The 15,012-nt window shown below is 35.5% G+C and overlaps 1 protein-coding gene across 1 annotated transcript in view; it reads right to left on the reverse strand.

The window, feature by feature from the left end:
• myo5c (myosin VC) overlaps window positions 1–9,696 on the reverse strand; it is a 33,576-nt gene extending 23,880 nt beyond the window's left edge. Inside the window, exons 1-17 of the mRNA XM_051099102.1 lie at window positions 9,491–9,696; window positions 9,099–9,209; window positions 7,449–7,617; window positions 7,222–7,366; window positions 6,934–7,090; window positions 6,700–6,843; window positions 6,513–6,594; window positions 4,514–4,621; window positions 4,299–4,405; window positions 3,931–4,196; window positions 1,882–1,963; window positions 1,652–1,792; window positions 997–1,119; window positions 829–912; window positions 619–747; window positions 428–525; window positions 255–341 (exon numbers count right to left, since the gene is read on the reverse strand). Of these exons, the coding sequence (XP_050955059.1) occupies window positions 255–341; window positions 428–525; window positions 619–747; window positions 829–912; window positions 997–1,119; window positions 1,652–1,792; window positions 1,882–1,963; window positions 3,931–4,196; window positions 4,299–4,405; window positions 4,514–4,621; window positions 6,513–6,594; window positions 6,700–6,843; window positions 6,934–7,090; window positions 7,222–7,366; window positions 7,449–7,617; window positions 9,099–9,209; window positions 9,491–9,517 (2,060 nt within the window). The 5' untranslated portion in view covers window positions 9,518–9,696. The remainder of the gene's footprint in view (window positions 1–254; window positions 342–427; window positions 526–618; window positions 748–828; window positions 913–996; window positions 1,120–1,651; window positions 1,793–1,881; window positions 1,964–3,930; window positions 4,197–4,298; window positions 4,406–4,513; window positions 4,622–6,512; window positions 6,595–6,699; window positions 6,844–6,933; window positions 7,091–7,221; window positions 7,367–7,448; window positions 7,618–9,098; window positions 9,210–9,490) is intronic.
• Between the last annotated feature and the right edge of the window lie 5,316 nt (window positions 9,697–15,012).

The raw sequence follows: 15,012 nt of genomic DNA on the forward strand, positions 1-15,012 counted from the left end.
TTAGTTAACAAAAATACTAATATTCCTTAATCGATATATCACTATAAATATTCCTTCCTGCATATTTTGTGTTTTGTGTTGTTCAGTCACGGTTTTATATCTGTATGAAACTCACAGAGTCGTTATAGAACTGTAGAAAAAAGTTCTGATGGTGCACGGAGAGTTTAGGCAAAACTAAAACTTGTAAGATGGTTTCAGACACAGTATCTGAGAACACAGAATTTCTCAAAGTTTGAGGAAATGACTGAGGTCACCTGGATGGGTAACTCTGTGCACTGATACGGATGGTCTCCAGCACACCACAGGCCCTCAGCTGCTGCACCACACGCTTTGAGTCATATCTGAACAAACACACACATCACACACAAATAAAAACCCTGTATACAAAAACACACAATTAAAGGAATTCAGGCATGTTGTCACTTACTCAAAAGCCAGTTTCTCCTCATTGGGTTTAATACAGCGCACGTAATGAGGTGTAGTAGCATTCAGCGTCTCCATTAACAGATACAAGGAACTTCGAAACTAGATAAAACGCATATATATATCATATTAAATCTTTTAAAATGAGTTAACCAGTAATGATTATTCTCACTAGTATTGTCTGTGAATTTGTACCTTGTCTCCTACAGTGGTTCTCAGCTGCTTGTTTGAAGCTTTGACTCTGGGATGTGCCGGTGTAACCTTAATATTTTTATGCCCAGAATTTCGTTCCTCCTCTTTAAAAAAATCTGCCAAGACAGCAAACTAACAACACAGACATTACATAAACAACATTATAATGACATTAAACTTCATTGAACATAATGGGAGCTGTTAGGTTGATACCTGACTAGTACGCATGATGTCCACCAGCTCTTCATAAAGCGTGTCTCTGTTCTTCTCCAAAAAACCTTTGCACTGGTATTCTACCTAAAGAAAAAATATTCTTTATGCACCATTTTCTCATTTAACACTATTTTTAAGACAATACAGAAAAAGATAATAGTCTCTCACCTTATCAGCAAAATGCTGGATCATAAAAGAGTCATTAGACATTCGTGGTTTCTCAAACAGAGGATTTGAGCCTAGAAAATTGTACAGCTTTTGCAGCCAGTTTTTATCAGTGCCCTGTGGGAACTGTGGGAGATCAAAAATGATTCAGTTAGTGCAAAAAATTATAATGATCCTAAATCTAGGGTTTTAGTTAAAGTTTTTGTAATTATGTTATGTGCTTTTGTCATTTTTCTTAGTTTTTTATATTTCTGTTTCACTTTATTTCAGTTTTAGTTTTAGAAATTTAGTACTTCAACCTAAAATGTTCTTTCAGTTAGTTAAAATTAGTATAAAAGAAGACATTAAATTAATACCTGGAGTGAAGAAAAACAAATGAGATCCTTATAAAACTGCTCTTTCTCCAAAAAAATAATCAATCAAGTCATCTGAATTATTAATAGGACAGGTAATGTGTCTGTCCTTGACGCAGTAAGAAATAACAGTAAATCAGAACATATCTGATGTTTAATATTTAGCAGGTGGGTGATTTTGAACCAATGAGATTTAACTGTGGGCGGAGCTACCCAGCAAGCTCCAACAGTAAAATAAAACACCACTTTCTTTCATGGTTTAAAGCTGGTTAAGACCATTTTCTTATCCACAGTGTTATTCTCACCAGACACTCCTCATCCAAAAGGTCCAGAATGCCCATCTTGGCCTCGATGAGATCAATAACGGGCTGATTGTCGTAAAAATCGATCAGCGTCCATGGAATGTCTTCTTTCATGTACTCCTCCTGCTCTAGTTTAAATACGTGCTGATGGGATGATAATCAGTCACATGTTTTTATAGGTTACACTACAAATTGAATTTATTTCATGGGAAAGACAATAAAAATGAACTCACCAGGTTGAACTGCTGCTGCAGCTTCTCATTGGCATAGTTGATGCAGAACTGCTCGAAACTGTTAATGTCAAAGGTCTCAAATCTACAGGAAGCCAAAAGACAGATGAATATTAGAAAAATGTTACACTAAAGACCCGTCCACACCAAGAACGACAAATATAACTATGTTAGCTATGACTATATTACTGGCCATAAATTTTTTTATTGCCCATGAAATTGTGCGTGCATTATTCAGGGTTAGTACAGATACTGTAAAATGAAATTCCAGGACGTTCAAGGACTTTTCAAGCACTACTTTTTGTATTTTCAAGGACTTTTTTTTAAGGGGTTTGTATCTGTGTATACTTTCTGTGTATACTTTTCTGTTTTTAGAGTTGTACTGCCTTAATGGTTTGATATTTTCTACTGTTTACGTAAAAAAAAATCTGAAAAAAATGGCTAAATTGCTCTGAAATCCTGATCTGAACCAAATGATTTATGATACGCACTCCGATGTTCTGATCTAAATCAAATGATTCACAAACCATCATTTCAGATCAGGACTCGAGGACAGATCAGGAGCATGCATCGTGAATCATTTGAATCAGATCGGGACTTTCAATCACAAATCATTTGATTTGAATCATTCAATCTGCAAAATGATTCATGAAGCTGTTCCAATCTAAATCGAATGATTCATGATACGCAATCCGATTGGAGCACTTCGAAACAGTGAATCATTTTGCGATGCAATGGTTTAACTGATTCAGAGTTTTGAAAAGCTCCATTTCATCAATCACACAGTGCTTTTAAAATGGCTCTTTTATTTTGATCTGGTTTCTGCTAGTGAAAAAGCTATAATTGTTTTTGGCTTAGGTGAGTGTTTGGTGCTCTGAAGCTACAGTTATAATCAAATGATTCACAAACCATCATTTCAGATCAGGCATTGGAGAGCAGATCACAAATCATTTGACTTACATTGGAAATTCATTTGATTCAGACTGAGATCGGCAATCATATGATTTGAATCATTAGATTCATCAACCTGTTCTGATCTAAATCAAACGATTCGCAGTGCATGCTCCAAAGTCCTGATCTGAATTAAATGATTTGGCATGCGCAAAGTTCTGATCTAAATCAAATGATTCACAATACGCCATTTGAAGTCCTAAATTAAAGTCAAATAATTTGCGAACACGCTCCAAACTTCCAGTCTAAATCAAATGATTTACAATCCATGCTCTGAAGTTCCAATCTAAAATAAATGATTCACCATCATTTCAGATCAGGACGTGGAGCGCGGACTGCAAATCATTTGACTTAGACCGTAACTTTGCGCATCTCAAATTATTTGATTGCGATCAAGACTTCAAATAGCGCAATAGTGCAAATCATTTAAACTGAATCATTCAATTCGCAAAAAGATTCACAAACCCATTCCGATCTAAATCAAATGATTCACGATTCGAGCTCTGAAGTCCCGATCTGAATCAAATTATTTGCAATACATGAAGTTCCGATCTAAATCAAATGATTTGCGATACGCGATTTAAAGTCGCGGTCTAAGTCAAATGATTTGTGAACCTGCTCTAAAGTTCCGATCTAAATCAAATGATTCACGATCCACGCTCTGAAGTCCTGAACTGAATAATGAACCATCACTTCACATCAGGACTCAGATTGTGAATCATGAATCACTTGATTTATATCAGAACTTTGCGTATTGTGAATAATTTGATTTAAATCATTAAATCGCAAAATGATTCACAAACCCATTCCAATCTAAATCAAATGATTCGCGATCCGCGATCCGATAGGAACGCTTCGAAACAGTGAATCATTTTGTGAAGCAATGGTTTAACTGATTCAGAGTTTCGAAAAGCTCTATTTCACCCATCACACTGTGCTTTCAAAAAACGTTACAAGCAATGTCGAAATTCAAAAATAAATGGCTCTTTTATTTTGATCTGGTTTCTGCTAGTGAAAAGCTATAATCATATATTGAATTTGGCGGGTGTTCATTAAAGGCCCTACTTCAAATATACATCTAGATGAATGAAGTTGACATACCCATAAATATCCAACACCCCAATAAATGAATGCTGCTTCCCAGGCACCATAAGTGCCTGGTTGATCTTCTGGATCACCCAGTCGAAAAGATGGGCGTAGATGTGTTTGGCAAGGGCATCACGGGCGTTGATGGCACGTTCCTTGGGCTGTGGTTTCACCACTGTCTCTGCTGACAGGACTATCCGTCTGTGACACAGCCAGCGGCACATGTTGTCCATGCTGACACCCATCAGCTCACAGAATATGGATAAGTGAGGGTCTCTGGACTGGAGAGAGCAGAATGATTTGAGAATGAAGTCCTGATTTGGCCTAATGTCAATTATCAATGTATAAACACATAAAACTGCACAGATCAGCATATTTCTTACACCAATGGATGATTTCTCAGAGCCATTTTCCTTGATTTTTACATTTCCCAGATGCAGAATTGCAGCGAGCACCTTAAACACGTCAGCTTGAAAACTGTCCTTAAGACCTGAAGAGAAACAAGGCTGCATCAACACAGCTGAAAGAACAACTGAAGAGCTGTGTTCTTGATAAATCTGGTACAAACAAACCACACATTTTTGTAAAGATCTATTACCTAGTAGACCAAAGGTTCTGCGTGTTTCTGCCATGTCAGCCCAGTCGTCCACACCCTCGATCTCTGTCTCACCACTCAAACAAGTGTAGTTAAACTTGTCTGCGCCCACTAAACAACAGATGAAGAACACGGCATTACAGACAGGATTTACACTCTACAGTTTTCATCTCATTTTGCTTATATATCTATCTATCTATCTATCTATCTATCTATCTATCATCTCTGTCTGTCTCTGTCTCTATCTATCTATCTATCTGTCTGTCTATCTCTGTCTCTATCTATCTATCTATCTATCTATCTGTCTGTCTGTCTATCTATCTCTCTGTCTATCTATGTTTGTTTGTCTATCTATATTTCTATCTGTCTATATTTCTATCTGTCTATCTGTCTGTCTATCTATCTATCTATCTATCTGTCTGTCTGTCTGTCTGTCTATCTATCTCTCTGTCTATCTATCTATGTTTGTCTATCTATATTTCTATCTGTCTATCTGTCTGTCTATCTATCTATCTATCTATCTATCTGTCTGTCTATCTATCTATCTCTCTGTCTATCTATCTATGTTTGTTTGTCTATCTATATTTCTATCTGTCTATATTTCTATCTGTCTGTCTGTCTGTCTGTCTGTCTATCTATCTATATATCTATCTATCTATATTTCTATCTGTCTATCTATCTATCTATCTATCTGTCTGTCTATCTATCTATATGTTTATTTGTCTGTCAATCTTTCTATCTATATTTCTGTCTATCTATCTATCTATCTATCTATCTATCTGTCTGTCTGTCTATCTTTCTATCTATATTTCTGTCTATCTATCTATCTATCTATCTATCTATCTATCTATCTATCTGTCTGTCTATCTATCTATCTGTCTGTCTGTCTATCTGTCTATCTTTCTATCTATATTTCTGTCTATCTATCTATCTATCTGTCTGTCTGTCTGTCTGTCTATCTATCTATCTATCTATCTGTCTGTCTATCTATATGTTTATTTGTCTGTCTATCTTTCTATCTATCTGTCTATCTATCTGTCCGTCTGTCTGTCTGTCTATCTATCTCTCCATCTGTCTATCTATATGTTTGTTGGTCTGTCTATCTATCTAGATTTCTGTCTGTCTGTCTGTCTGTCTGTCTGTCTATCTATCTGTCTATCTATCTATCTATCTATCTATCTATCTATCTATCTATATGTTTGTTTGTCTATCTTTCTATCTGTCTATCTATCTTTCTATCTGTCTGTGTATCTATCTATCAGTCAGTCAGTCAGTCACTCAGTCAATCTATCTATCTATATATCTCTGTCTGTCTCTGTCTCTATCTATCTGTCTGTCTATCTATCAGTCTGTCTGTCTGTCTTTCTATCTCCCTCTTTCTCTATCTATTTACCACCTACCTACCTATCTATCTATCTATCTATCTATCTATCTATCTATCTATCTATCTATCTATCTATCTATCTATCTATCTATCTATCTATCTATCTACTTTCATCTCTGTCTGTCTCTGTCTCTATCTACCTGTCTGTCTGTCTATCTATCAGTCTGTCTATCTATCTATCTATCTGTCTGTCTGTCTATCTATATGTTTGTTTGTCTTTCTATCTATCTATCTATCTATCTATCTATCTATCTATCAGTCAGTCAGTCAGTCAGTCAGTCAGTCTATCTATCTATCTATCTATATATCTCTGTCTGTCTCTGTCTCTATCTATGTCTGTCTATCTATCAGTCTGTCTGTCTGTCTTTCTATCTCCCTCTTTCTCTATCTATTTACCACCTACCTACCTATCTATCTATCTATCTATCTATCTATCTATCTATCTATCTATCTATCTACTATCATCTCTGTCTGTCTCTGTCTCTATCTACCTGTCTGTCTATCTATCAGTCTATCTATCTATCTATCTATCTATCTATCATCTCTGTCTGTCTGTATGAATAGCTACTCCTATTCACATAAAATTCAAAGTCATATAACATGTATAGAAACACTCACACAGTCTTAAGTTTTTAAACTCCGGCTGATTTGCACATGCACACAACTGGTAGAAGATGTGATAATTTCTCTCATTCTCCGACTGCAGGAAAATAAATGAGATATTGTTTTCCACCTTTATTATACCTTTATTATTTAGTTATTCTGTTAAATGTCAAGTTCACAAACTGTAAAAAGCATCTTTCACCTGAAAAACCACCCTTGACTTTTCCAGAAGGTATGTCCTCATGTTAGCACCAATGATTTGGTATTTTTTGTCAAAGCTGATCTCAGTGTACTTCCCGAATCGACTACTGTTGTCATTTCTGGTTGTTTTTGCATTTCCAATGGCCTGCAAACACATCAGATATTGCAAAATATATCACACATTTGTATGATGATCCAGTGATCTGATCCTGCTGGTAGAAATGATTTGCTTTACCTCAGTGATTGGGTTGGACGCCAAAACTTTGTCTTCCACCCGAGTTTTGCTGCCAGATTTGCTAACCACAGCAAAGTACCTCATAGCATAGCGAGCAGATACAGTTTTTCCAGCTCCAGACTCACCGCTCACAATGATGGACTGATTCTTGTTATTCCTACAGTTTACACAAAAAATGCTGCACTAAAATATCAACCGGGTCTCGTTTTAATCTTAGCTTGTCAAACCTGCACACATCCAGTCTTTCTTTCTAGTTTTAAATAGATTTTTTGAGACATAATGCTTCACCTGGCCATTTGTTTGTAGGCCTCTTCAGCCACAGCAAATATATGAGGGTCCAGGTCGCCCATGTTTTGACCAGAGTAAGCATGGATGACTGCATCTCCATAGATGGGAAGCTGCTTGTATGGGTTGACTGCCACGAGGATAATTCCTGACATGGTAAATATCAGGGTGAAGTACTCACATCAATGAAGGAGGTTCACATTAAGGAAGCATTTCTACAGATGACCTACCACAATATGTGTAGATGATTTTGGACTCAACAAATCTGACTTTGAGGTTGTGGAGCACGGCCGGTTCATGAAGGTAACTGAGGGCCGTGAGGTCATTCTCACCCACCAGGATGTCTGGGTTACGAAGGGGTGGCAACTTGTCACCCCCTTCCAGAGGATACTTCAGCTCCTGCAAGAGAGGTTCACAAAGAGCCATTTACTTCATTCCTGAATGATTCAGGCGTTTAAACAATTTAAAGGGGTCATTGGATGCAAAGTACACTTATACATGTTGTTTGAACATAAATGTGTGTTGGCAGTGTGTGTACACAACCACCCTATAATCATAAAAAATCCACCCAGTGGTTTTTATTTAATCTGTAAAAATAATTTCCCCTTTTCAAATCAAGGAATTCTCAGCCGTCTTACCTTAGAGCCGCTTCGCTTAAAGCAGAAGTGAGTATAAGGTTTTTTTTTATGAATCTTTGCAAACGCAAGTTTCGTGGCTAAACGCAGCTAAATGCGGCTAAAGTAAACAGGCTTGTCACTCCACAGAGAGAAGAGAGGGGCGGGGCGAGCAGAGCTCATTAACATTTAAAGCAACATCAACCAGAACAGGATGATTTTTGCAAAGATGATTTCGGCAAGGTAAAAAAGGTGTTTTTTACACTACCATTGAGAAATTTTAACCAAAGTATGTTATCTTTTCATTATGACCCTAAAGAATCATATCAACTTGTGGAAAATGGGCATCCGATGACCCCTTTAACAAATCATCGACTGGACATTTACTGCCACCTACTGACAGTTTTAGTTTCTTAAGAGTATTATTTCATAAAAAAATAATTTTCCATATTAATAAAAAAAATATGAAAATAAAAATCCATGTTAATACAACAATTAAAGGGATAGTTCATCCAAACATTTAAAATGAATACACTACCAATCAAAAGTTTTTAAACAGTAAGATTTGTAATGTTTTTTAAAGAAGTCTGTTCTACTCACCAAGCCTGCATTTATTTGATCCAAAAGACTACAAAAGCAGTAATATTGTGAAATATTTTTACTATTTAAAAAACTGCTTTCTATATAAAAATCTATATTTTAAAATGTAATTTATTCCTGTAATCAAAGCTAAATTTTCAGCATCATCACTCCAGTCCTCAGTGCCACATGATCCTTCAGAAATCATTCTAATATGCTGATTTGCTGCTCAAGAAACATTTAATATTATTATAATTATCAATATTTAATTACTTCTATTTAGCAAGGATGCTTGAAATTGATCAAAAGTGATGATAAAGACATTTATAATGTTACAAAAGATTCTATTTCAGGAAGATGCTGTTCTTGAGAACTTTCTATTCATCAGCTGTTTTTAACATAACAGGATGAAGGATCATGTGACTGGAGTAATAATGTTAAAACAAATCAGCTTTTAAGTAGATTGAATTATTGACACTGTGTTTTAATACTTGGAAAACTAAAATATTAATGTCAAAAATATTAATGTCAAAAAAATCTTTCCTTATAAGAACACATTTCCTTAAGACACTTAAGGTGCTGCAAAGAACCAGTGAAGAATGTGTGAAATAGACTTTTAATTTATGAAAAGAATTCTATAAACAGCTGCTTATCGTTTATATTAAAGTTTATTATTTTTTGTCCTACCGTCCCATCCTCCAGCTGAATTTCCAGCTCAGTATCACCAGGCTTGAAATCTGTCAGAATCTCCGCAGATTTCCAAACATGTTCCGCGTCAGGGATCCACACCCTGTTATACTACAACAGAAAACTCACATTACACAGCTATTTCATAAAATTGTGCTTCGGAAAATAAGCAGTTTCGTATGGCATGTATTTTAGCGCTTGTACTGCGCTTTTGACAATAACTAAACAAGTATGAACGATTACCATATGTCACATCTATAACAAAGCTTGACTCAATAATGTCATTCAGAGTCTTCGATAAGACCAATATCTAAAATGCATTCATTCTAGACTAAAACATGTTATTAAACTTGCTAAAACACATTTCAAAGGAAAGCATTTGCTAAGCATACCTTTGTATACAACTCCGACAGAGCCATGGCAACAGGAGTCGCGTCCTTCACACTGATTTATTTCATACTGAACGCACTTTCTTTTGATACTTACAGCCGAAAATAACATTCAAACGCCTAACTTTTTAGCCATGGCACCTGCTAAAAGTTGGTGGGAACTTCCTCGCTCACCTGCGATCCCCGGTGAAACTACAAACCCTACTATAGCGAAGGTAAGCTACTTAATATTCATGAACACGTAGTTGCTGTTTTTTTCTGCGGTGTTTCACTGAGTATTACACTTTGTATATTTCAACTTACCAAAAAAAAAAAAAACGACATGTGACCTATTTAATATTCATGAGATTATCCTTCGCCATAGTGCGGTTCGCGTCGCGCGAACTTTGACTGCGTCCCACCGTGCGCGAGCGAGTCTCGTGACGCTTTGCTTACAGTAGGGGTGTGTTCATTTGAACAAGGATTTGAGAGGAAGGAACAGGATACTCGTCTTACTCATTCAGTCAATGAGTGCGGAAGAATGCACATATGATCCTTATCTGACCACATTTTTTCTTGTCTTAGTGCAGATGCATTCAAATACAAAAGACAGTTATGATAAATAATTGCTTTAAATTGCACAGTTTAGTTTTTTAAAAACTTTCAGGACACACAAACTACACATTCTTTCTTTATTAATTCATTCATTATACAGTTGAAAGGTTTACATACCCCTTGCATAATCTGCAAAATGTTAATTATTTTAGCAAAGTAGGAGGGATCATACAAAATGCATGTTATATTTTTTGTACCGACCTGAATAAGATATTTCACTGTATGACTGTATGATTTTGAGATCCATCTTTTCACACTAAGGACAACTGAGGGACTCATAGGCAACTATTACAGAAGGTTCAAACACTCACTGATGCTCCAGAAGGAAACATTATGATGCATTAAGAGCCGGGGGGGCAGGGTTTCCGCGGGTCTTAAAAAAGTCTTAAAAAGTCTTAAATCGCTTTTCCGTAAATTAAGGCCTTGAAAAGGTCTTAAGTCAGAACAGCAAGTCTTAAATTCATATGATCATATGGGATTATTTTTGTGCCAATAAGAATGAACGTAACTTTATAAAACAACGTAACTTTCCAATAAACGATCAAAAATATGCCACTGCAAAAGAAGAAAAACACAATGAAAATGAAAAAATGAACTCAGTCGCACGAATTTAACATGCTCTTCAAATATGCTTCATTCTTTGTTAATGATTTTCAAAGAATCGTTTTCGCGAATCATGGATTCTGAATGCGTTGCCACAACTTTGGCCGCTTACGCTTCGCAAATTTTCGTTTGCTGTTTTGGCACAAACCTCTCGTGGGGGCGGGCTTAACAGCGATCTACTCTGATTGGCTAATGAGCTTTTGATGGACAGTTGCTCTCTGAACTGGAAGCACGGACGGTGACGTCAGTGGCGCAATACGTCGTGCTTTGTTTATAGAAACTATCAGAACTGTTGCACACTGTACATGAATAAAACTTTTATCGATGTTATTGATTAACGTTACTTTAGCAACACGAACCTACTTCAAGCTGCCCTGAGGGACAAGCTGAGGTGGAAGATGATGCTGCTCCGTGTCTTTCCTGGGAGCTCATCTTTAGAAACTAAGAGACGACCGTAGGTGAAATACTAATAACATTAATACTTAATATAAACAAAGCACGACGTATTGCACACCGCAACAACTTTCCAATATGTGCGCCACTGACGTCACCGTCCGTGCTTCCAGTTCAGAGAGCAACTGTCCATCAAAAGCTCATTAGCCAATCAGAGTAGATCGCTGTTAAGCCCGCCCCCACGAGAGGTTTGTGCCAAAACAGCAAACGAAAATTTGCGAAGCGTAAGCCAAAGTTGTGGCAACGCATTCAGAATCCATGATTCGCGAAAACGATTCTTTGAAAATCATTAACAAAGAATGAAGCATATTTGAAGAGCATGTTAAATTCGTGCGACTGAGTTCATTTTTTCATTTTCATTGTGTTTTTCTTCTTTTGCAGTGGCATATTTTTGATCGTTTCTTGGAAAGTTACGTTCAGTTTTATAAAGTTACGTTCATTCTTATTGGCACAAAAATTATCCCATATGATCATGGCATTAATTTTCGTGAGGGATTGTTTCCTCATGCATTTCATTTTAAAGTCAAGCGAAAGCGTACGCAGTAAAAATAGATGGGTTATTTTTTTAACCCAATAGATGGGTTACACATATTGGGTCACAGTGTTGGGTTATTTTCTAAAACGTTGGGTTATTTTTTAAACATCGTTGGGTTTTTTTAATAATAACCCAGCGTTGGGTTTAATTGGTTCCCGCCGCGACAGTTCAAATTTTAACGGTCGACGGTGACTGACAACATAAGAAGCTGCTGCTGCATCAGTGTGAGGTGAGTAATAGGGTTTTGATAACTTTTATACCATTATACTTATAAGAAGAACGTGAAATGCACTTCAAAATTGAACTTTTGTTGTTGTACATTTGTTTTTGTTTTTTTTTTAAACTAAGTTGTAGTTTCCTTTAGTAAGTGTATTGTAACGTTACTGCGGAGAATGAGCTCCATTGTAAACTAATAACTAAACGTTAACGTAGCTGTCCCAGTTAGGTCGCTAGCAGTAATAAAGTAATAAAAATTAGCAGAAAGTTGGAAAACTGTTTAGAGATGTATTACAGTAACCTAACGTTAATAATGTAAGGTGAAATGTACTTATGTTACTGAAATCACCGTCTACCATTACTACAGGTTTAGTATTTTACAGCTGATGAAGGGATCTAGACATACGGTTTCTGACTACAGTTTGTTTGGTCGCACTAATGGTTATCACATTTTACTTTATATGGGAAATGGCTAATGCTAAATGAGACATTGGTGTTGATTTGAACCGCGCCGCACGGATCATTCAACTTCTCGGTCCAGCATGTAAGATTCGCTCAGCGGCAGCTCAGAGAGACGCGCTCAAATTCAGTTAATTCTCTGTTTAGAAAAGTCTAAAAATAATCAAATTTTCCCAAAAGAAAGACGTAATGGGAGAAACGAAGCTTTTCAAAGTTTCGAATCAATTAAACGAATCGCTTCGCAAAATGATTCACCGCTTCCAATCGTTCGTGACACAACGGCGACGCCTGCTGGTCAAAACAGGGCAAGCGTCAGTTGTTTGGAAAGCGAGCACTAATTGTAATAACACTAAAAGTGTTTTTATGGTTTATTTACATTGAATATTGTTATGCATATATTAGAATCGCCTCTACTTACAGCCATTTCTCTTATAAAGCTATGACAGATTTGCATGTTTTTTAAATGTGTACTAAATGTGTTTATACTTGTTTTTAGACATTGGGTTCTTCAGTGAAGGAAAAACTACAACAGTGGAATCTCATACATTAAACATCCACATGCCAATTAACTGAAATATTTCAAGGTAAGTAAACTATTTATATTAGTGATCCATATACATTACCAGTCAAAAGTTTTTGGACAGCAAGATTTTTAATGTTTTTAAAAAATTCCCTTCTCTCTAAGCCCACATTTATTTCATCCAGCATTTCAGGATCCAATACAGCATTTAAAATAACTGATTTCTATTTGAATATATTTTAAAATGTAATTGTCCAGTCTTTTCAAAGCTTTTAAAATAGAAAGCAGTAATTTAAAATAGTAAAATTATTTCACAATATTACTGCTTTTACTGTATTTTGGATAAAATAAATGCAGGCTTAGTGAGTAGAAAATAATTCTTTAAAAAAACTTTAAAAATCTTACTGTTCAAAAACTTCTGATTAGTAGTGTAGGTTTTCCAACAATTATGAAAAAATGTTTCTAGTTTATCTGTAAAATGTTTCTTCTTCTGCTTCATCTTATCACAGAGGAAGGAGTCGATGAAGGAAGTTTTATGCGACCGGATGACACCAGCATTGCAGCACTAACTCCAAGAACTCCTCCCAAGTTTTTAGCATTTTCAACGGTGAAGCAGTGGAACAGAAGACCTTACTACAAGCAGTGGATCTGTGTTTCAAACATTTCTACATGTATAACATCAACTACCCAAAGCTCCTCTGCACCCATTTGCAGCACACAGTCTTTCATATTCCAGGAGTTCTTTCAACACGTTACCTCTTCCTTAGAAACTTTGTATTTATTGATCAGTAAAAACTTTTTATGTTGCTGATTATCAACAAGTCCAGCAGCCAGCAGATTTACTTTTGTTTTATTATTATTATTATTATTATTATTACTTGTGTTTATGATTTTTTATGTTTGTTTTATTGATAAAAGTTTGTATGTTATGTTTGTTTTATTTGTGCACATTTGTGTATGTGTTGATATAAATAAATATGAATTGATACACATTTATGACCCTGGACAACAAAACCAGTCATACGTATCATGGGTACATTTGTAGAAATAGCCAAAATTGCATTGTATGGGTCAAAATTATCAAATTTTCTTTCATGCCAAAAATCATTAGAATATTAAGTAAAGATCATGTTCCATGAAGATATTTTGTAAATCTCCTACCATAAGTATATCGAAACTGAATTTCTTAATATGTATTGCTAATAACTTCATTTGGACAACTTTAAAGGCAATTTTCTCAATATTTAGATTTTTTTGCACCCTCAGATTCCAGATTTTCAAATAGTTGTTCTATCCTATCAAACCACATATTAATAGAAAGCTAATTTATTGAGCTTTCAGATGATGTGTACATTTAAATACAAAAAAACTTGACCCTTATGACGGGTTTTGTGGACCAGAGTCACATTTGTTGGTTTTGAATTCAGTTTACATCTTGAAAATATGTCAGTTGTGTGTGCATATTTGTGTTTTAAATGTATTATATTTTCACATTCTTGTACACTTATTTTGTAAACATTAGCAGTATGATTGTTTTACATTTAAAAATATATTTGTAAAAAAAATATTTGCATATTTAAATAAACAAATATTTATTTGAAAACAAAGTAGTGTTATAGTGCATTTTATTAAAAAATAAATAAATAAAAACTGATATAAATGAATCTAAATAATTAACTCAACTGTTGGGTTACTTTTAACCCAACTGGATTTTAACCCAATTCATTGGGTTAAAATAACCCATAGATGGGAAGGTGCTATACCAACCCATAGTTGGGTTATTAGTTGGGTTATTTTTAACCCAACATTTTTAGTGAGATATAATTTCTGTGCTACATGGCTTAGGTCGCTCAATATTCATTAAACAATATGCAGTAGATGGCGGTATATGCTGCTTCATCTGTGACTCACCGGTAGAAGAAATTGTCGTTTTGATTTTTTATAGTAATAAAATTCATTTAATTTAGTTAGAGAACAGACAATACAATTAAAACTAAACGCAGTTGCTCAATGCAGTGTGCCGAACGACAGCCGCGTCACAGATCAGATTTCATTTATCACCTAAAGTGAGTCGAGCTGACTGACAAGAAGAGAGGGGTGAGAAAGACAAGACTATGGCGGAAGAGTTTCAAAACGAAATGTAAA

Source organism: Labeo rohita, chromosome 25, assembly GCF_022985175.1.
Source record: "Labeo rohita strain BAU-BD-2019 chromosome 25, IGBB_LRoh.1.0, whole genome shotgun sequence".
Classification (NCBI taxonomy): domain Eukaryota; kingdom Metazoa; phylum Chordata; class Actinopteri; order Cypriniformes; family Cyprinidae; genus Labeo; species Labeo rohita.